At 40.8% G+C, this 22,487-nt stretch overlaps 1 protein-coding gene across 5 annotated transcripts in view; it reads left to right on the top strand.

Moving 5' to 3' along the window:
- Positions 1 to 22,487, top strand: part of myt1la (myelin transcription factor 1-like, a) — a 90,628-nt gene that overhangs the window by 7,969 nt on the left and 60,172 nt on the right. For all 5 annotated transcript variants that reach the window (XM_063494529.1, XM_063494526.1, XM_063494527.1 and 2 more), the window contains exons 2-4: positions 14,473 to 14,570; positions 15,645 to 15,699; positions 16,487 to 16,520. In XM_063494529.1, the coding sequence (XP_063350599.1) occupies positions 15,645 to 15,699; positions 16,487 to 16,520 (89 nt within the window). In that variant the 5' untranslated portion in view covers positions 14,473 to 14,570. The remainder of the gene's footprint in view (positions 1 to 14,472; positions 14,571 to 15,644; positions 15,700 to 16,486; positions 16,521 to 22,487) is intronic.

Here is a 22,487-nt window from a genome sequence, read left to right as displayed (position 1 = left end):
ACACAAATGCAAGAACAATCATGCCACTGTGCGATGTGTTCACTGCTACAGATACACATGTGGTAAATGCAGACTACAGATACCATGGCAGTGCCAGGATTGTGAGTGATTGAAATGTACTCACTCACTTTTTATTATTATCTGTAAATATGTGTACAAATGGTTGTTTTTGTAGAAATATTTTTTGGTTTTTTTGTACTGTTTTTATCAATAAATCTTTTGGAGATTTATTTTCCTGGATGACTGAGAATGCATCAAGACGAACACAAAATGAAGTTCACAGCTTTTAGCAGTTCCCCCTCCCCACACACAAACAAAGAGGCAGTTTGCAGTTAGAAATCCGCAATCATTCACACACCCCCACTCCCCTCCACAATTCTCAGGTAACAACCCAATTTACATATGAAATGATGCTAACAGACTAGCCAAGTTAGCTTCCACTTGGCTGACAGAGGGTTAGAAAAGCCTGGGACTTCTAGTGTTAAGTAAGTGAACTGCTGTGCAGGTAATTGTAGTTGTAGCTGTTGCAAGTGAAATCCTGGTATTTAATTAGTCTGTCACTTAGTAATAATTAGCAGGCATTGTTGTATCGCTGTATCATTGAGCAGTTCTTAAATCCACCCATTATATAATAAAAACTATAACTAATACCGGAACTAAAAAACAAAACAAAAAAGAACTTAAATGAGCTGAAATTTGATTTAAAACTAAAACTGCAGAATTCTTGCAGTGGACGCTGTGGGTCAGCAGTCAGACCGTTCTCATTCTGGGGGTGTAAAATAATGCTGTTGTATAGCAGTTAGTATGCTGTTGGTTATGGTATTAGTAAGATGGTGCAGTCAACCTGCAGTTTTTCAGTGTGAAGGATTACAGGGTGTGTTATAACCCAAACCGTGATCTTTCGGCTTTGGCGCTGGTACAATTCCACCCAGAGACTTAAATTCCTATTGGGGTGGGGTCAAGGAAAGCATCCTCAGAGCTACCAACTGTGGCAACTCCTTTTGGCAAGGAGCAGCCGGCAGTAGCTTTCTAGTAGCGACTGTGCAGCATTCAGCTGTCGGAGACAGACATGAAGTCACGTTGCCTTGTGAAAATGTGATAGATGGCAGTCCCATTTGGATCTCTGGGGTTCAAAAAACTCTGCACCCACAGAGCTGATGAAGACTGGAGGAGAAGCTGAAATTAAATCTCAACAGGGCAAATGTTATAGCAAACTGTTCCCTGGTTATAAAGAACATCACATATCAGAATGTCGGTCGTCATGTCTGCAGACAGCTCAACAAATGAGGAAACACATGAGGTGGTCCAGGGGCAGCGCTCGATGTCATTTTAAGTGGGCCAAAATGGCTTTTCCTTCATAATGTAGGACATAGCAGCACAAAACATGACAAAATGAGTTCTTTTCTTCAAATTTCACTTCTTGTCTTATAGCCATCATGAAAGACTACGCATTCTTAACACATACACATGCAGTGCCATTTCAGTAATGGTGTATGAACTGTAAACGAGTACAAAAATGACTTTAGCCAGCCTAAAACACCATCAACCCCAAAGATATGTTACAAGGAGCAACCAAATTGCTTTTATTGTTGTATCAGTGGCTCAAATAATGACACTGCCATCGCCATTTTACCTTTACAGCCTTCATTCATGTGGTGGATCTCTAAGTTGGCATATCAACTTTGAGAAACACTGCCCTAAGCACAACCAGCAAGAGAAAGTGGGAATATAAGAATCAGCTAGTGGTAAAACCAAACATGAATAAATACAAACTAAAGCCTCCTGGCTGGTGAACCTAACACTTCGAGCTATCCAAAAACGGTTGTAGTATCTCTCCATGGCCAATATTCCCAGTTGGTGCACCAACACCAGAAGACGCCTTGTGTCTAACAAAGGCAGAGGAAACATTATGTGATGCTCTGTGATTAGAACGCACTGGGTCTGTGCTGGAATTATAACTGACATCGTTTGCGGTTTCCAGAAAATTCCAGCTCAGGAAGACAAGCACCATACGAGACATTGGCATGAAACCGACATTTGCACGTTTACGTAACATCTGAACATCAGACAGTCTTTCTCTGTGATGTCACACTGTCAAGTCAGACCGACGCGACCTCATCTGAACTGCCCGCCTGCATGTCTGTCTGTCCGTCTGTCTGTCTGTCTGCGGTTTATTAAATCTAAGCTGCTGCCAAGACTGCCATCAATCTGATTACCTCACTCTGATCAATGGAGGTCACACACACACACTCACACACAGACACGATGCAGAAGGCTTCATCACAGTCTATTGTGGAGCCTCGAATGACTCATAGTGTAAAAATCACAGACGCACACACACTCTCTGGATAAGGACACACACATTTTCAGTGATTCAGTGTGGGTAGATTCTGTTCTCCATGAAGAGTGTGTGTGTGTGTGTGTGTGTGTGTGTAAAATCATTCATGTTAGCAGACCGACAGCTGGTTTCTGTGGAGTCCGACTCAGAGCATTGATTACTGGAAAACTTAGTAATATGTTTTCCATCTTTTATGACCTCTGACCCCTGAAACATCTGTAATCTTATCTCACAGCTGGAGTCTGTCTGGGTGAAAAACTCAAATATCTTAATTGTTAGGCTTCCTTTCATAAAAAAGGTAAAAATGATTCAGAGAGTCACCTCAGATTCGGTTGGATGTTTTCTGTTCCTTCACACACACACACACACACACACACACACACACACACACACACACACACACACACACACACACACACACACACACACACACACAAATTCAAGCAGGAGTAATGATTGTGGATCTCTGTAGCCACTCACGACCTGCTTTGTCTGCTTGTTACAGATCATTAAAGCTTCACACATTGACCGCATCCACTCGTCATCCTGTCAGTCACTCAGCCCCGCCCCGCTGCTCTTTGCCACAGAGGTGAATGATGGGAGGTGGAGGAGTCGTTAGCGGCCAAATCTGTGTCTACATGATGAAAAATGACAATTCGATTGAGATTTGGCCACGTGAGCTGTGAGCTGGTATCTAACACGTTGGTTTCTTGCTTTTAGAAGCAAAGTGTTGTTTTTGCTCCAGTGAACCTGCTGAAGGTTGGATAAGATTTCCTTACTTTTATTCATTTTTAATTTTTATTTACTTTAAACCTTTTGTCCTCTGTTTAGTTTTTGTGGATGGTTTTTTCATTTGAGTGCTTTCTGTTCTAACAAATGTTTAGTTTCACTTCGGTTTGTAATAGTTTTAGTCTTTATATAATTTGCATAGTGTTTGTCAGACAAGCCAGTTGTCAAATACCAGTCATGTAGACATCACAGCCTCAATAAACAGAAGCACCAAAACCTGCTCATGCTTGTTTTGTTGAAAGGCATCAGCCCAAACAGTTTTTTATTCTTTATTTTTTTTCATTTATAAGAATGCTATATTATTACACCTGAGTTTTATGCCAGTTAACAGAAACTTTTTTTTAAGGATCGACTGCCCCAACTTTGTCCAGCTCCTCCTAAGTAAAACAAACAAACAAAGAAACACTATAATTTGACACTGAGTTACATTATAATTAACTTTATGGAAATACCCGATCCAATACCAGTGTTTGATCAACAAGCCAAATTCCTCACTCTGTGGAAGAGACTGGGAATCATTCTCTGACGTTTAGGGCAAGGTTATTTTACCACAAGTACAACAACCGTTTTCCAAGAACGTGGCACCAGTTTACGGTATGGGTCGCCTATTTAACCAACGGGTTAAATAGGCGACCATATGCCATATGCGGTAAGGCTAATGCGAATGCCTGGGTCCAAGTCTGCTTGGATACCATTTACTAAATGTCTTTCTTCCAGCTTTCCCTGCCTTGTCTCCGCTATCCTACCAAACAAAGACTAAAATGGTTGCAGTCATTGGAGCTCTTTAGTCGTGTTGACTTACTTAATCACAGTTTGTGTTTAAGCACAAAAAATTGCAGACATACAAAGAGAAGCTGTTGGTGTAGCACAGCTGAAACGCCTCCAAACTGCTGCCACTTTGCTGTTAGGCTTCTCGATGATTTCTCTCAGTAGAAATCGCTGCATTGCTTCTGAGGTGCTGCAGTAAAAACACAGAACAGCATGAAACTGAATTTGATAGATCGGGACATTGCCGCAGATACTTAGCTCATCAGTGCATTGTAACCTATAGTGTAGTTTTATTGAACTACAATAAGAGTAGATGTCACAATAAAATTCATTTTCACATATAAACAATTACAATAAACAATGTTTATTTTTAGAAGTTTGGTCAGTCAGTCACCGTACTCAGGCAACTAACATGCAAGCAAGTTTGCATCATTGCTCTCTAGGGTCTTGTGGTCAGTGCCAGTCTTTAATACTTTTTGGATAAAGTAATTACACTACATTGCAGAGTGTAATGTAGTGTCATTATTTTATCCATATAGGGGACATGTTTTAAGCTGGTTCAGCCTTCATAGATTTGCTTCTGTCGCTGCAAGCCTCTTTGCAGCCCACCTCAACTCCTCCGTTTCATGCTACATTTGACTTAATCAGTGTCATATCTATGGTCACTGATGACTGCTCTGTCTTATTTGTTGGTCTTGCTCATGCCTTCCTCACTTTTTTGTATTTTCTTGTCTGAACACGTAAGTACTGGAAGTTTCAGAATAGAGCCAGGCTTTCAAATCCACCTTACTGCAGACAGAACTCCCGTCTTGCATCTCTTGGAGAGCAGTTCCTGCTCTAACATCCAAATTTGTGTTCATCAAAATTGACTTGATGCATGCTCAATCATCCAGGTAAGGAAATCCCAAAAAGTTCATTCTGTTCATCTGGACATAGGTGAAGAAGTCCCTTGGATGAGTGACGACTTGTTTCTCCCGCTGAAAACATTCCAGATGAACAGAATCAACTTTTTTGGGCATCAAAATGAACGTTTAGCTTTGCTTCCTGTTTATGTTCTGGAGTGTTCATTGTAAGAAGCACAAGTTACTGTACATGTTCTTTACACTCACACTTATCTTGTTATTAAGAGCCAAAAAAGCACACTTAAAGTGTGTACTTTGTTACTGGAAAACACAGCATAGAGTAATGATTCAGACTGACACTGCTGGACTGGGTTTGGAAGTAGTTTTGTTTTCAGTAAAGTTTATTGTCAGCGATCAAAACTTTGTGCTGAGCCTTAGCAGGAAGTAAGAGCCTTCCTTAATTCTTCCATATCCCTAAGTAAGCTTTAGAGAAGATAAAGTTATTTGAAAATGAAGATCCTGAATGTCCATCGAGCCAAATCCTTCACGTTCAGTACATTACCCTGTGGAGTTTTTTTCTGCATCCTTCAAGCCTCCTCCTCCACACGAACCTGAAAGAAATCGAGCTCATGTTACTGGAAAAAAAAATCCAGATATCGAGAAGCACGACTTGTTGCTCACAGTCATCCTGTTAAGAATTCATAGCATGTTAAGATGCTGACTTACATAAGAGTGCTGCGAGTTTCTTTGTGAGATGAAAGCAGGATTATAATATAGTGATCTGATGACTCACTGACACCCATGAATTAATGTTGGCCTTTAGCCTTTTGGCATTTTACAACCTTCTGCTGCATCTCTTTTATCAGTTTTTCAGTTGTCTAACAGAAACAGACACATACCTGCATGTCAGTGATTGACAACCACTGCTGTATGGGATCATTTGAGGCCAAATTCAGCTTTTAAAACTGTGTCCGTGTGTGGATCTTCACAGTTATGAAGTGAATAATGTTTGACAGAAGCTGTTCCAAGGGCTGAGGAGGAGTTTTATCTCCTCTGAAGTGCTGACGTGACACCTCAGACCTGGTCATCTAACTGGAAGAAGGAGGAGGCCGGCGGGGTGTTTGTGTCCAGGCCTGAGGATATGAAACATGGCACTTCAGATTCCCACATTTACAGGAGGGCACATGGAGTGCAGCAGGGTTAATTATGGCCAGCACACCCTGCAGGAGAGTCAGGTCTTTGGCAAGCCCATGTGTGAAGTGGGCTCATGTATCCGTACATTTATGGAAAAAATTACGCCGAGGCAGAAAACTGCATTTATTTCCGAGCTGCAGTTACCAAGTGCAAGCGTAACAGGCTTTTGTTCATATTTTGCGAATTATAAAAGTGATTTTACTGAAAAAAAGTAGCTGGGAAATTGTGAAAATAATAATGAGCTTCAGTCCTGTAAAAAGTCATTAAAATGACTCCACTGTGAACAGCAGCAGCGGAAAATGACTCTCACAGTATTTCTACTTCTTTTAAACGCAATTCTCCTGATTAGCCTCTCATACTTTTACTTAAATATCTCAACAGCTCAACCTCACCTTGCAGCAGAGTGATTTTACGCTGTGATATTTGCCTGTCACGCGGCGCCGAACGCTTCTCGATCGACTCGAGAAGATCGTTTTTTGTTTGTTGTATTTCGCCGTTCGAGCTTTTGGATTCAGCTGTGACTGAACCTGCAGCTCACAATGAGCTGCTGCTTCTCAGCCTCTCTCTGTGATTGGTCAGAGGTTAATTGACGCGGCTAATCACCCGATCAGTCCAGTCTCCATGGAAACCAGAATGGAATGAGGGAGGTGATGAACGAGGAGTCGAGGCCTTCACACCAGGCTTAAATGCTGCAGCTTTTTTTTAATAGTGTCTGTTTACACCACAAACTGTACTGCAGTACTGTTTGCACACCAGTGTAACAGAGTGAGGGTCTGCTCTGTTCTTCGTATCAGCTGTCAGTCCTAATAGCACGGAAATATTTATCTCCAGCAGGCTGTGAGTGCAGAGGTTGAGTAAATGTGGTCATCTTTTGTAGACACCACTTTACTGTGTTAATATGAACTTTCAGAAAATACAATGGTTCAGGTGAATGAGCAGGTGGTTACGATGCAAACGAGAGCAGTGGATCTCTACTTGGCTTCTTGCTATTTTTCCTTTATTCCTCTCCACTGTCTGTGTCAAAATCAAAACAAAATTCCTCAAAATAAATCTTAAAATAATAGAAATAGCATGGAGTGAAATAGCTAGACATAATGTAATCTGCTTATGTACAAGATGTTCTTTGACGTTAGCGTCCTAACGCATTACCTGCTGATAGGAAATGATCCTGTTATTGCAGGTTTGTCAGACTCTGAGATCTTCTCGTTGGGACCTTTGTGTTCTCTGGCCTTTTCTCACTTCTTACAGAGTAACCCTGTTCGCTAACCGTTGCATCAGGGTACAGATGGTAAAGGATAGCTTATGCATCCATGAACCACAGAGAGCAGCTTGGACAAATAGCACTATCTGATGCCACAGGAATAATACGGACTGCAAATATAGCCCATTCCAATGCCTGGACGCCCTTTAGATAAGCAGAAGTTTTGGCATCTGTGCCTTGATGAACTGGAAACTCAATGCAGGGACGCGACGGCCTCTTTTAACAAGCTACAAAATCCTCATTAGGAGGCTTGAAGTGTGGCGGTTGAGTCGGTTGCAAGTTCTTCACCTTCGACACCTTGGTTCATGTCTCGTTTTATTTTTCAGTCACTTTTTTTCTTTTGATTTCACTTGCTGATGTTTGAAGAAATTAAAAATAGGGCTGGTCTCACAAGTGAACTCGTTTTGGCGGATGTCCTGATTATCACAGGTTTAGACAGGTTTAGAAATAAAAAGATTGTTACAATGAGTTAAGAAACTAATGTGAACACTGGCTTTATGGTACTTTATTATTATTGTTGTTAGACAACTTCTGGGACTGACTCTGACTCTGAGAGACACTGGCCATTATTTTTTATGCCTATGCAGGGTTAATATGCTTTTAATTGCTGAGAACTGTCTTGCTGTGGACTACAACTGTATGGCTGCTAAATCAGGCTTTAAAATATGAAAAAAATAGAACGGTTCATTAAGACGTTCTGCAGAAATTTCATGCCAATCCATCAAACAGCTCCACTGATATTTTGGCAAGACCTTAAGTGGTCAAGCAGCTGCCATCGGCTCTAGACTCGCACGGCTCACATAAATAATATTTTATAGGTCACCAATAAAAGCAGTTTACATCTAGAATAATAAAAAATTCTGCAATGATATGAAGACAAACACGAGGCAGCATTGCACCTCTCTCTCTCTGTTCATTTGTGCTGTTTGGTTTGTGCACTGCAGCATCACATCACACACCAGGTGTTTCTGTTTGTTGGGTTTGATAAAAGTTCTCTGCTGTAATAAAACACAGAGCTGCTGTCTGGCTCTGGCACAAACACACACCTCACCTGGCTGCCTGATCTGTGTGTGTGTGTGTGTGTGTGTGTGTGTGTGTGTGTGTGTGTGTGTGTGTGTGTGTGTGTGTGTGTGTGTGAGCTTGTTTGGACTCACAAACATTTGCCTGTGAGTGTTTGGATGTGTGCAGCAGATTCTCTGCTCCAGCCTGAAACTGGAGCAATTTTAGGGAGCGATGACAAATGATTTACAGTCATTTTTAGGTATGAAAGTGGGTCCTCGGGTTGTTGAGTGATTTCCTGTCCGTCTGTCCATCCATCCATTTTCAGCTGCTTATCTGCAGTCGGGTCAAAGTGGCAGCAGACTAAGCAAATTAGTCCACACGTCCATCTTCCTGGCAATATCTTCCAGCTCCTCCTGGGTGATGTGGGCGGCATTTCCAGGCCAGATGAGATAAATCATCTCTCCAGCGTGTTCGGGGTCGGTTCTGGAGTCTCCTACCAGTTGGTTGGGTCTGGAAATCCTCCAATGGAAGCCACCTAGGAGGCATCCTGAAACACGTAAATTGGCTCCTTTCTGTAGCTCCTCGCTGTGTGAGTCCAGCTACCCCGTGGAGGAAAATAATTTCAGCTGCTTGTACTTTCTGATCTTTCTTTCAGTCACTACTCAGAGCTCATGACCGTAGCGGAGGACTGAAACATAGATCGAAAAGTTAAGCCCCTCCTCTGACACTTTTGAGCTTGAATTCCTTGTCTTCGGGTTGATCTGTCGTTTTCTTTAATTGCTGGGAATTACTTTATACACTCTAGGTTGAAGTAAGTGTCATTACAGCAGGACTTTTCCATTACTTGTATCAAAAATCCCTCAGCTTGGAGTAGAACCCTGGACTTCAAACATTTGGCTTCAAAGGTGGTCCCAACTTCAATTTTAAAGCACTTTTTTGTGGTACTGATTGATTTTCAGTCATACGCCAGGCATGTAAAACTCGTCAGTTTTCAGCCCACTCTTGTGTACTTGAAGGGTCTCTATGGCTTCATTACACATAGTACAGTTATTGTACAAAAACACCAGCTGATTCAGGTAACTTCACAGTCTCATTAACAGCTCAATCCAGGCTCTCCACATGATCAGGGGTCTCTGGCTCCTCCCACCAGGGTGCTGAACAAATGCAGTTCATGTTATGGATACAGTAAGCCACATGTTTCCTGCAGTACACGGTTAGCATGCATACAACCCTCATGAATCTCTTTTGTGTGCATGCATGAATGCCACAACGTGACTGGTTCATGTGTTTCAAGGATCGGTTTTTGATTGGCTCGTTGGGGGGGCAGGCCATCTCTAAGTGCCATGCCTCTCCTTATTGCACCCCATGGTGTCTTGATATAGAAAGTAAATGATTTGATGGTGCTTGCTCCGCCTCCTTCATGATGTTCTTACATTGTATTGAACTTTGGCACAGTTTTGCTAAAAAAATAAGCCCGTCACAGATATAGTTATTAAGTGCTGCGATGGCTTTGACCTACAGGGCAATCTGCAGCCACCATTTCTTTTTAATGTGGCACCTTTAGATTGTTTTCAGGCAAAAAAAATAGTGCAACAAAAATGAGAACACCGGTACGTAATGTACATTTCTGCTGTAACCCAAAAGTGCGTGAAATTCGAATGAATTTGTGTGCATTTGGAAGACTGTGTGTGTGTGTGAGGGTACACGCTTTATATTGAAGTGTGTTCCTCAGTATAGGGGAGCTCTGCATCATATTGTACCAGACAGGCAGAGTGCTGGACTGAATACTAAGCAGCAGGAAGCTCCTCTTCACACAGCACCAATCCAGCCATATAGGACACAGTGACACATACACTCGCTGGCTGAGAGCTTCTATTTCTTTCCATTTTTCACTTTACTAATTCAGGTTGGTCTTTCATAGCAAAATTAATGGACATCTAAGAGTCGCACTGTATTATTACACGGTAATTACTACTCCATAGCTTAATATTGCTTATTATTAGACAACCAAACACATATGTTTGTATGCTCCTCTTGCAGGGGTTTCATAAACATTATGCATTTTATAGCTAATAACCTTATTAAAACCACAAAATAGTGAAATTATGAAACTTGATGTTCCAAAAAGGCTGCTAATTTAAAATAATATACATTTGCAAACCTACAGTGTATCCTATGAAAACAACACACTTTTCCTTCCAGCTGAGTCCTTTCAAATGCCGTGTGACTTTCAGAAGTTTCTAAGAAAATGCGGGAAGTTCCTCATTTTCTAATGTAATTTTCCAACTTGGTGTCATTGTAAATGTTCCTATTTATGTCATAGCTCTCAAAAAATAAATTTCTAATGATTTCAAATATGCCCTTCTTTTTGAAAATGTTTTTCCTTACTCGCAAACGTCTATAAAAGCCTTTCTTTCTCCATAATTCTACTGTCTTCACCAAAAATGATGCTATATGAAAATATCCTTTTTCATATAGCATAAGATTATTGGATAATATTGATATCAGAATTTCCCCATTTTCCTAGTAAGTCTTTAATATTATTTCTTCTCTCCAAAAATCTGATAAAATATAACTAAAAAAAATCACAATTCAAATTAATTTTTAAAAATGCTGTTCACCAAAATCTGTTTTCTTTCCAAACACAGTCTGTTCTGACTCCAGAACATAATGCAGTATACTCAAAATCTCCCTAATTTGTAGAGATGCTCTCACTTTTCAGAAATAAGAATAAGATATAATAAGTTAACTTAAAATGTTCTTCTTTCCTCCCTTTTCTGAAATGTTTTTAAAATGTTCTGATTTTGTCAGAATTAAAAATCGGTTTCCACAAAATCTCCTCAATTCCTCGATTTCAGAAGTATTTTTCTTCTCCCTGTTATAAAGAAGTCCTTGTCCTCACTCAACAGAAGGCTTCTCTTATTTCAATAAGTCCTCTTTCCAACAACATTTTCATTATCCTTGACTTATAATAATGCCCTTCCCCTTAAGAAACAAAAAAAGAAAAACAAAACAAAAATAATAAAATGTTAAAATCAGTTTCCCAAAATTTGACATTTTGTCTCATTCTTTTCTTATTTACCAATACAATATACAAAAATATTACAACTTTCCTCACATATTTTAAAGTCTCATCATAGTTTAGCATGTCCTTAGTTTCTAAAAAAGCTCACACTTTCCACTTAATGTCTTTCATTCATGTCAGTGCCAAAATGTCTTTAATTCCCCTCTTTACAGTATTTCTTTCACTCTTCTCGTTATAACGACTTGCTGTTTAACAATTCCAGATGTCCTCCCTTTTCAATAATGTTTTCCTTTTCCAAAAAAAGTCTCTGACTTCCCCTTCCTCTTATTGTTCTATTTCACAAAAGTATTGTTATTTTGTCCCAGTTTTCCTCACTTTCCAAAACTACTTGTTATTTCCCCCTTCATTCCGTCTAAGAATATAACTCTCCACAAATCTCCTCACTTTCCAGAAATGTCCTCGCAGTCCTGAAAGTCCCCGTGTCCAAAACCTGAGCGCGGTCCTCAGAAAGACAAAGAGAACGACAAAGAGGATGCAGCCTATAGAAATGCACATTCATAAAGACACAGTAGTGAGGTTAGCGCACCCTCTGCACGCGCTCAAACTCACATTAGTGCGCGCACATTAAGCGTGCAGCCCACTCAGTCGTATAGTTTCCAGGGAGGTGGAGGAATTTTTTTTTTTCGGCTCAGCTCTTCACAGCAGAGGGAGGGAAGACTGTGTTTGATGTAGGGCGCGTTGGAGCGCGCTCAGTGAAGTGGCGGCCTTAGATGCACCCAGCCTCGGTATGCTGTGGAAACATAATGGGAGCTGGTTGAGAGTTCAGGCGAGGCTGTCCAGAATTTACATTTATATTAAGGCTGCAAACCCCCCCGAGCTGCACTGCAGCCGAGGAGAGAGACGTATTCGGAGCTGCTGTGTTCACGTCTTCATGATCAAACTGTTGTTTCACTCTTGTTTCGCTCCGTCTTATGTTGCTCTTTGCATTGAAATGCTCGCAGCAAGATGCTGTGGAGAATTTTGGGGGGCTCACTTCAGCCCAAGATGTGGTTTTTGCGTTGCTTAAAATGTCGAAAAGATGCAGTGCGTTGGTTCGGTTGGGATTTTACTGATCTCAGCGCTGCATTAATGGTTTTTTAACATTGCATCATATTTCACAGAAGAAGCACATTATGAGAATCTTAAACAGTGCCCTAAATCACTCCCAGTTTCATTTATCATACTGTGTGCTATAGTCACACTATACTTTCTCTGGCATCTAAGTGGCCCTCAACAATTCCCACAGTGGACAAGTTAGTGTTGATGGCATGCACTCAGCTTTCTACTACCTATTTAAAAATGCAGTACATCATATAAGAGATTTCTTCCTTCGGCTGCTCCCTTTGAGCAGACCATCAGCCTTCATCTCACCCTGTCACACCAACCTCTGTATGTCCTCCTTCACTACATCCATGGGTCTTCTCTGTGGTGCTCCTCACAACAAAATAAGATCATTAAAAGGTTTATGGCAAAGAACCTGACCTAAAATGAATCTATTCTGATATTTAACTATATTTAACAATATTCCAGTGCAATCCTTGACCTGCTATGATGCACATGAAGATGAAACGAATGAGGAGAGGTAGTAGTTTTGTTACATAAAGGTGTAAAGGGTTCAATTTAATGGATTCTGGCCAATAATAACAAGCATATTTTTCTTAATAATTAATCATTTCAATTCAATTTTATTTATTTAGCGCCAACTCACAACAACAGTCACCTCAAGGTGCTTTATAATCTAAGGTAGACCCTACAATAATACATACAGAGAAAAACCCAACAATCATACGACCCCCTATGGGCAAGCACTTTGGCGACAGTGAGGAGGAAAAACTCCCTTTTAACAGGAAGAAACCTGTTAAGGAGATGTTAGAGATTAATAACAAGTATGATTAAGTGCAGAGAGGTCTATTAAAACATAGTGACTGAAGAAGAAATACTAAATGCATCATGGGACTCCCATTATCCCATTATTCCCATTATTTCAATAAAACTATATATATGTATATATATATATATATATATATATATATATACATATATATATATATATATATTTCAGTTACATTTTACTAAAAATGTTTTTGCTTCAAGAATATTTTTTTCAGTGTGAAACAGGAAGTGGAAACAAGGGAGGCAAGCAAAAGTACCACATGTTCAAAACAGAGGGAGACAAAGTATATAAACATCAGAAACATGAGAAGGAATAACAAATCAAAACAGTGACCAAATTTGGTTTTACTTTCAAACCCTAACAGAATATATTTACTGTGAAAGTGTAAAAATAAAAAAATAAGTCTGTGGTTCAGTGTAGGACTTGAAACGTGATCTCTGGTGTGATCGATCTAATTATTCTTGCCTCTTGCCTCCGAAACGTCGCGTTTTGAGCTCTGCAAAATCTCAGCTTCGTCTACATGTGCAAAACTCAACAGATGTCGACGCGGCCTGATGAGAAACGTGTTGATGGGAAGGAATTCAAGCCTCGAAAACGCATAAATACCACGACTGTTTCAGGAACACAAATGTCTGCCTGCAGACACCGATGCCGACGTGTGCAAAGTCATTAGGAGAAGACCTTTCGTGCGTAGTTTCAAAGTGCTTTTCTTCTGCGTTAAAAACAGGGAGGCTCTGACCCTCTTTTAAAGGTGATCGATGTCGAGGCGTGGGGGAGTTTTGGGTTTTTGTTACTTGCTGACTAAAATGCTGCTTGTGCTCAGATGCTCCTTAGGAGTCATAGTTTTTTATGCCTTTACATAGACTTGCACCTTTTTTAATCAAACGTGCAGGGAGATGCTCTTCTTTTATGCTGATAATTCAGACAGGTATGTCTTTGAAGCGCGTTATCCTTCCAGGGGTAAGATTTCTGTGTAGATGGCCTTATTATCCATAATTTGCAGGTCATGCTACGGGTTTCTGAAATGTGTTTAGCAGTGACTTTCAAGGACCTCTCTTGAGAAACACCTAATTGACTGGATGAATTAAATCTCACATTTGAAAATATCAGTGAAATGTTTAGACGGTGTTTGGCACCAGTCTCTCAAGTCGTGAAATGTCATTAGGCTTCATAATTATACATTTCACAGAGACAATGAAGTTCGCCACCTTTTCACACACAGTGTCTCGCTAAAGGAAACTACCTCAGAGCAAACAGCTGCAGACAACAAAAGTCTGGCAGCAGAACTGAGAAAGTGTTGTGGTTTTTGTTTTTTTGCAGATCATGACTCTGGAAGATGGTGTCTGAGATTTGAATTTGAAGTCTAAAGCTACAGGACCAACAGCAGATACAGAAGTGCCACACTGAGCTACAGCCAGGTATCGTCACAACTGACTGGTGTTTCTATTCTTTTTGGCTCAAAGTATGGCGGTGGTTGCATTTTTATAGTTGATTTGTTCTGATCCTGGGACTAAAACCTCAAAAATTCTAATTCCAGCAGCAATCTGATGATAATCTCTGCAATTAAACCCTTTTTTGTGCACAAACTCTGGACAATTTCAAGAGAGTCAGATCAGATGGGCTTTCTCTCACCTAGTATTCAGCAGGAAACAGGGAGCTCCAGAGCTAGCAGGTTTAAGACTGACTGATTAGTGTGTCTACAGGGTGTGTATGGTTGTAATGGCTTCAGTAGTCCATATAAGGAGTTGTTCAGAGTGGTTTCCAAGTGGTGGTTTAAGTGGTTTTATATCAGCCACATGAGAACAAAGAACCTAAACCGAAATCTTAAGATAGAGTAATGCATTAAATCCTTGCTGTAGTTGGTGATATCATTATTTGCAAACTTGTGCACTGGTGTGTTTGGGTTCCTCTGCAATCACAAGAAAAACTAAGCTGAACAACAGCTGAAACACAGGAAGGAGAGAAGAAATCAGGGCTGATTGAGTCTAAATGTTCAGCAGATGCTCACTCCGCTGCACTATTACATTTTCTTTCAGGAGGTTTGGTCTTTGTGGTAGTTAATATACCTTAATGTGTTTACACAGACAGACCTATTAGGATTCTTGGGGTGCAGGCCAGGCTACAGTTTAGGTTGGGGTATAGAGTGACGCCGTAGCCTTTATCGTGGGTTTAATGCAGAACTATAAATCACGCATTCAGCTGTTTTACTGCAGAACTGTTTATATAAATGAAATGTTACTTTAACATGTCCACATTAGCTTTTTGTTTGCACTATTTAGTCTAAACAGTATCTGTCGGAGCTTTTGGAAACTTGGCATTCCCGCTTGTAATTAATGACTTTGATGCTGATGTGAATGCTGCAAATGGGAATTAAAGTCCTCATGTCTCCAAGGACAGCTTAAAGCAGAGGTGGCACAGTGCCTCACGGAAATATGAACACAACTACTTCTGCCACTGCAGTTTCAGGAAGCTAACTCGTTTTCCCTCTGCAGATGGAGGTGAATGCAGTTGAAAAACGCCATCGAACGCGATCCAAAGGAGTCAGAGGTATGTGTCTGTCCATCTGCCTGTCAGGTTTTACAAATGTTTTTTTGTTTTTTTTTTTGCCAGTGTGGCTCAAGACCGCTGAATGAATCACCGTCCATTAGGAAAAAGCCAATTTAGACATCTAATATGTTAGCTGCTCCTGTCCCAAAACTTTTATTCACACAAATTTGAATGTAACAAATCTTTCAACATCTATTCTTTGTGAAAAGTCTCCATGTCAAAGTGTCCCTGTGCAAGATATTGAACTCCAAATTGCCTGTGATGCATCCATTGCAGTGTGATTGTGTGCATGATAAAGGACATACAATAAAGAGATGTATGAACGCATGTGTGTGTGTGTAAGCGGGTCAATGTGGCTTGTACCTTAGAAAGATCTCTAAGGGCTCAGTTAAGGTAGAAAAGCACAATGATGCCTGAAAGCAGGACCCAACCTGTTAACCTCTGCACGCAGGATTAGGTTTATATATCATTTTTAGCGTGGGCCGCTTGAGAAGCCTAAGTCACTCTATTATAAGATTTCTCTTATAACCCTCGATGACCTGTTGTATTATAAAAAGGAAAGTAAGTTTGTCTACAACAGTAAAATTAGAAGATACCTTTCTAGTGATGTCCAGTTAATAAATGTGGAAATTTTAACATATTTTACAGGTTGTATTTCTGCCTCCACTTCATGCTAACTACAGTGGGATCATCTGAAGCACAATTACAGTGGATGTGTTTATTATTGTTAGCTCGTGACTGTTGAAAGCATTAACATTAATCTTTGTTGTTGTGTCCCTGTCTGCAGCCGCCGTGGAAGCAGTAACACAGGAGTTATTCAGGTAGGTAAACCTCTGCTGATCTCATGCATCCATCACTGTACTGCTCTTTTTTTTCCTTCTTTTTTTATTGCATTTTGGCTTTGTATTGAGGCAGCAGCTAGCATTCATCAAAGAAAATATTACTGAGAGACTTTTCCTGTATAATCAGTTATATGTCATTTCTATCCATCATCTCGCAGTTCTTATTCTCAGGCCCACCACGTCTGCTGCTGGGGTCCAGCCTGTGAAATACAGGAATCGGCCTGATGCAGTACATCAGATTTTTGAGCCTGAGCTGAGCTCGAAGGCGATAAATAAATACCGTCGGTCGCGTGTTAATTTGTCCAACGCTGTGTATTACACGAACAGCTAATTTAAATTAAATGCAGCCAGTAATTCATTAAATTTTGATGACTGACTAGAGAGAATCAGCAGCAGCTCCTGACAGTGACTGCTGAATACCACTGCTACCTGTGTGTGTGTGTGTGTGTGTGTGTGTGTGTGTGTGTGTGTGTACGGGTTCGTACTATCCTGGTGGGGACCAAAATCTGACTTTTACTATCCTGGTGGGGACTTTCTGCACCGTGGGGACCAAAATCCAGGTCCCCTCGGGGTTGAAAGCAATTTTCACACTCAAAATGCGGTTTTACTGTCAGGGTTACAATTAGGTTATGGTTAGGTTTAGGGTAAGGGTTAGGGTTAGGCATTCATTTTTAATGGTTAGGGTTAGGGTAAGGGGCTAGGGAAAGCATTATGTCAATGGGATGTCCCCACGAGGATAGCAAACCAGACATGTGTGTGTGTGTGTGTGTGTGTGCAAGAAGGGCAGGTTTCTGCTTCACTTAATCTCATTTAGTAAAACTGACAAATATTGGTGTGTGCAGCAGATTATGGTCGAACCCGGTTTGATCCAGGTCAGCGCTTTACTGTAAACAACATGTCCTGCCTGTGCTGCGTGAGCCCGGAGCGAAGGAGCAGAAAACTCGGCGTGATTCACCCGGAATTTAAATCTGATGGGTGCTGGTGAGGGCCAGACACGGACAGGGCAAAGTCAGCAGTAAATCGTGGAAATGATTCACAGAGTAAATACTGCAAAATATTATAAGAACATCATGACCAATTTCTTAAATGTGTTCGTCAGTTTTATTTTTTCATCACAGTCGCTGACTAATCTGACTAATCTTCGGGGATAAACATGTACAAATAAATTTGTCATTGCGGTGTGATGCGGCAGATTTTTTTTTTTTTTTGGGGGGGGGGGGGGGGGGGAGTGAAATTAAAATTCTACCATGACTTAATTTAAATTGCTAAATAAATACATCACATCTGTCAGCTCAGTGGGAATCAGAGCTGCAGCTAATGCTGCACCACAGCAATGAATTTTAACTTTAGCTGCAGTAATTTCTGGGATGACTAATGAGTACAGCTAATGGTGGCCATTTACAGTTCCCTGCGGATGGTGTTTTGGTGGCCCCCTTGAACTCTCTTCTGGTGTAACCATTGGGCTACAATTTCAGCTTGTACCCATGAAATGTCAACATTTGATGAGCACACTGTGGGGACAAACTCTCGTCTAAATCCCGGTGTGCCTGATGTGTTTCTGGCTGCAGAAAACAAAAGGAAAAAAGCAAAAATCATACCTGATTGTAATCTAGCTGTTATCCCCTTCAAGGTTGTCTCCTTTTGCAGTCCATTTCTGAGCCAAGAACATGTGCTTCCACGATGTGATTTGGATTTCCTTTGGGGAAGAGGACAAAGGGTGCATCAAGTCACATGACCCTGACCTGATGTGTCAGATCAGTTTCTTATGCAAATTTATTAGCTTTGTTAGCTTTTTCTGCATTAACTCAGATCACGCTCCTATTCTAATCTTAGAATGATGAAGCATAACTGAAGTTTAAACAGACAATGTCACACCTCTTATTCAGGTGTTTTCAGCCCCATTGCCACACAGGTATAAAATCAAGAACCCAGCCACAGTCTGCCTTAACCAACTTGTGAAAGAATGCGTCGTTGTAGTCGAGCGTAGTGCTTTAACAGGACGTCACCTCGATGTTTCATGATCAACTGATTTTGATGTTATTAGAGAGTGGAAGTACTGTGGCAACTCAGCTGCAAAGTGGCAGGATTGGGGAGTGCCAACCTGCACAGAGCCTAAAAGTCACCAACGCTCTGCTGACTGAAGAACTGCAGAGCTCTGAACCTCCTCTGCCATTAACATCAGCACAAATACTGTGTGCCGGGAGCTCTGTGGACGAGCAGCTCCCTTGAGAAGAGCCGGCCAAACAGAAGAAGGCTGAATTGGATTGAGGAGATGAGCTGACTGAACTGACAGGATACGTAAAGTACAACTACAAGATAAAGAAGAATAGTTTTGAAATATGAATCATGCATACTCCAAGAAAAGTATGGAGCTAGTATAATGGGTCCCCTTTATTTAATATTATAATGCATGACTGGATGTTTGGTGGAAAAAAAACAGATTGGATGAACATTTTTCTGTTTGTGTGTCCACTTATCTGTGACATACTGATAGATGATAGGAGTGGGAATGTGATACTTCTTTCTTTATTAAAGCAGCCCTGCTGTTGGTAATCAGTCATTTTCAATCAACTTCAATCAGTGGATTTGAATAATTGCAAACAATAATCAGAGAAACAGAAGATCAGAGGGTGCAGATTTAAAGAAAGCCATTGTATTGTGTCACTGTGTCTAAACTTTAGCTCAGGAAGGGTTAGCACACAGCAAGCCTTTCAATCTCACAATGAATCTAAAAATGCTCTTCAGATGAGAGTGACTTGAAACTGATTTCAATAGTACTGTATGTCACTGTGCTGACATCAGTAAGACTGATTATTACACTGTGATCGGGAGAATAATGCTGAAGTCAAGGGCATATTCAGCTGCTGTGGAAACAAGTGGAAATATCTCACCGCAAAAGAGAAACAACATTTTGTAATTTCAAACTCGGGCTCGTTAAGGTTAAGGTCGCGCTGATGCATTGTAAAAAAAAAAAAAGAAGTTTTACCATGTGTGTTTGGCTCTAACCACACACACACACACACACACACACACACACACACACACACACACACACACACACACACACACACACACACACACACAAAGCTGTGGTGGGATCAATAATGCAGTGCTATCAGTCTCAGCTCCCACACCGGTTGATGAGCTGCCTCACCTTGAACAAACCATCTCCTTCTCCTTCTCCTCCTCTCCTCTTTCTCCTTCTATTCCTCCTCCATTTGGCTGTTTTTTCCTTCTTCTTCACCTCTCCGTCACTCTCTTTTTGTCTTCCTACTTCTCATTTTCCCTCCCTCCAATTTCTCTCATTTACCTACCTGCAGTCCTACTCTTCTTCCTCCTCTTTAACCTCCTCCCCTCTGTTCTCCACCCCCTCTGCCTCCCTGCGCTCGTGAGCCTCACCTCTATTTTCGAGCAGCTCTCATTTTAGCCCGAGGTTGCAAAGCATATAGATCAGGTGATGTCGGGTGGGTGGAAGGGTGGGTGGAGCTCTGCAGTGCGGGGTCAGAGGTCGTGCTGGGTGTGGAGTCCCTGAAGGCAGGCAGCGTGATTTGGCTGCATGGTCTGCGTGTCTTCACTGCAAAGAGGTCTGAAAGCGTGACTCAGAGCTCGGGAGAAATCTACAGCTGTGATGCAGAAATAATAATAAAAAAATTAATAAATACATAAAGATATAAAAACTGTTAAAGCTGCTGCTGACAGATGAAAATGTTCCACATCTGTCTTAATGAACCAGAACAAATGTTGATAAAAAAAAAAAGATGCAAAACATAATCCAGGAAATCAAAATTGGATCACAGATGTGATTTTTAAGGTTTTGTCCAACAGCCAGTGCTTCACAGGGTTTTATGATGCTGCAAGGGAGGACTGATAATCATAAAGGGAACAAGTAGAGATGCACGTGCGAAGTAATCTGCAAACAGTGCATGCTTGTGTGTGGGTTTTTTCATGTAATGAGAAGACAAACAAACTAAATCCCTGGGACAAAAACATCATCTCCTCTTGCTGCGCTGCTTTGCTTCCAGCATGACTAACAACTTTACATCGCTCTGTCAAAGGCTGCTCTCTGACCCAAACACTCGCGCTTCTGTCATGTCCGCTGGATCCCTTAAATTTGAATTTCATTTTGGCAAAGAGGACAGTGTTGCACGGAGCCAAGTCTTGCAAAATTTCCTGCACACTGCACATGAGGTCCATGCTGAAATCGCAGGTGCACGCGTGCCTGCGGTCTGAACGGGATATCCATGAAGCAATAAAACAAAAACAGCAGCTATACTGGAAGTGGTTACAAGGAGATGAAACTGAAAGTGATACTGTTAATTTAGATAGGGCACTTTCTTTTCTTTCAATGGGAGGAGTGGTCCAGTGGTTAGCACTGTTGCATCACAGTAACAGGGTCTGAATCCACCACACTGGCTGCATGGAGTTTGCATGTTTCCCTGTGCCTGTGGATTCTCACCAGCTACTCTGGTTTTCTGCCACACTCCAAAGACACGTGTGTTAAGTTAACTGGTGATTCAAAATTTTGTTGGTGTGAACTGCGTTAGTTGTTAAGAGGATGCATGGATCCTTCTGGTGGGACCTTCTAAATAAGCTCATTTTTCAGCAACAGGTCTGAGTCTGTGGAGTTTTTCTGTATCACAACAGACCACTAGGTGCTGTGGGTCCCTAAGCATTAAATTTCAAAATAGATCTATTATGGTTTTCCTTATTTTCTGCTGTTACAATGGAAAAAATATCGAAACCAAATAACAATCTATTCAGGACATAAAACCCCCCCAAAACCACACTGTGAAAACAAAAAGTCCACTCCACAAAAAAAGACAAATATATCAGTCATTAAAAAAATAATCCCACCCCACATAAAAATCAGCAAAAGGAAGTTTTGACATGATTAGATCTATGAGTTACTTTTCCAAAAAGATTATCTGTTATCTTTTGGGTTCTTAAACAACTGAGGTTCATTCTCAGTAGAAACAGCTTTGGTTCTAGTGGAATTTCCTTTGAGATAATTTTCTCATATGCCATGCTGAACTCTTTCCAGAATCTTTCTGTGAAGCATCTCAGTTCAACTGTTATTAGTTCATAAATATGTCTTTATTATAATGGGTAGAAGTTACACTTGTTTGCGATAACCCGTTAAAATTTATTAATCCATGCAAGCAATGAGCATGAACTGATTTTTGATCTGCTACTGAAATTTCAGTTTGCAAATCTTTTTTGTAACATCTCTCGGGAGACAGACACTATCTCTACTTTTAAGATTAGGCTTAAAACTTTACTTTTTGATAAAGCAGTTAGGGCTAGATCAGGTGACCCTGAATTCTCCCTTAGTTAAAGTATGCTGCAATAGGCCTAGGCTGTGGGGGATTCCCATGATGCACTGTTTCTTTTTCACTCACTATATGTTTATACACCAATCTGCATTTAATTATTAGTTATTATTATCTCTGGCTTCAACCACAACTGGTTGCGGCAGGTGGCTTCTCCTCCCTGAGCCTGGCTCTGCCAGTTTCTTCCTGTTAAAAGGGAGTTTTTTCCTCCTACTGTCCTCTGGTTGTTGGGGTTTTCTCTGTATTATTGTACGGTCCTTAGCTTACGGTATAAAACACCTTGAGGCAACCGTTATTGTGATTTGGTGCTATATAAAAAAACTGAACCTCTTTGATGAGCAGGATGTATGGTGATAATAAAACTCAAACATTTGTTTGTCGTCAGTATTTCAGTCAGTTTTTCGGGGCCTAGTAAGTGAATTATGCTTTTATGTACAATTGCTTGTATTTGATTGGCCAGCACTGCGCAGTTTTGCTGGAAAAGGTCATCATATTGTGCTGAAGGAAAAAAAATAACTGTTATCCTTGCATTTTTGGCTGAAGCCTTTTGTATTGGTGCCCCTGTGGATTAGAAATGAATGAGGAGGCTGAGTTGAAGCGCTGTTGTCTGTCTGAT

The sequence above is a fragment of the Pelmatolapia mariae genome, linkage group LG15 (assembly GCF_036321145.2).
Source record: "Pelmatolapia mariae isolate MD_Pm_ZW linkage group LG15, Pm_UMD_F_2, whole genome shotgun sequence".
NCBI classification, from domain to species: domain Eukaryota; kingdom Metazoa; phylum Chordata; class Actinopteri; order Cichliformes; family Cichlidae; genus Pelmatolapia; species Pelmatolapia mariae.
This window is presented reverse-complemented; position numbering and strand designations above follow the sequence as displayed.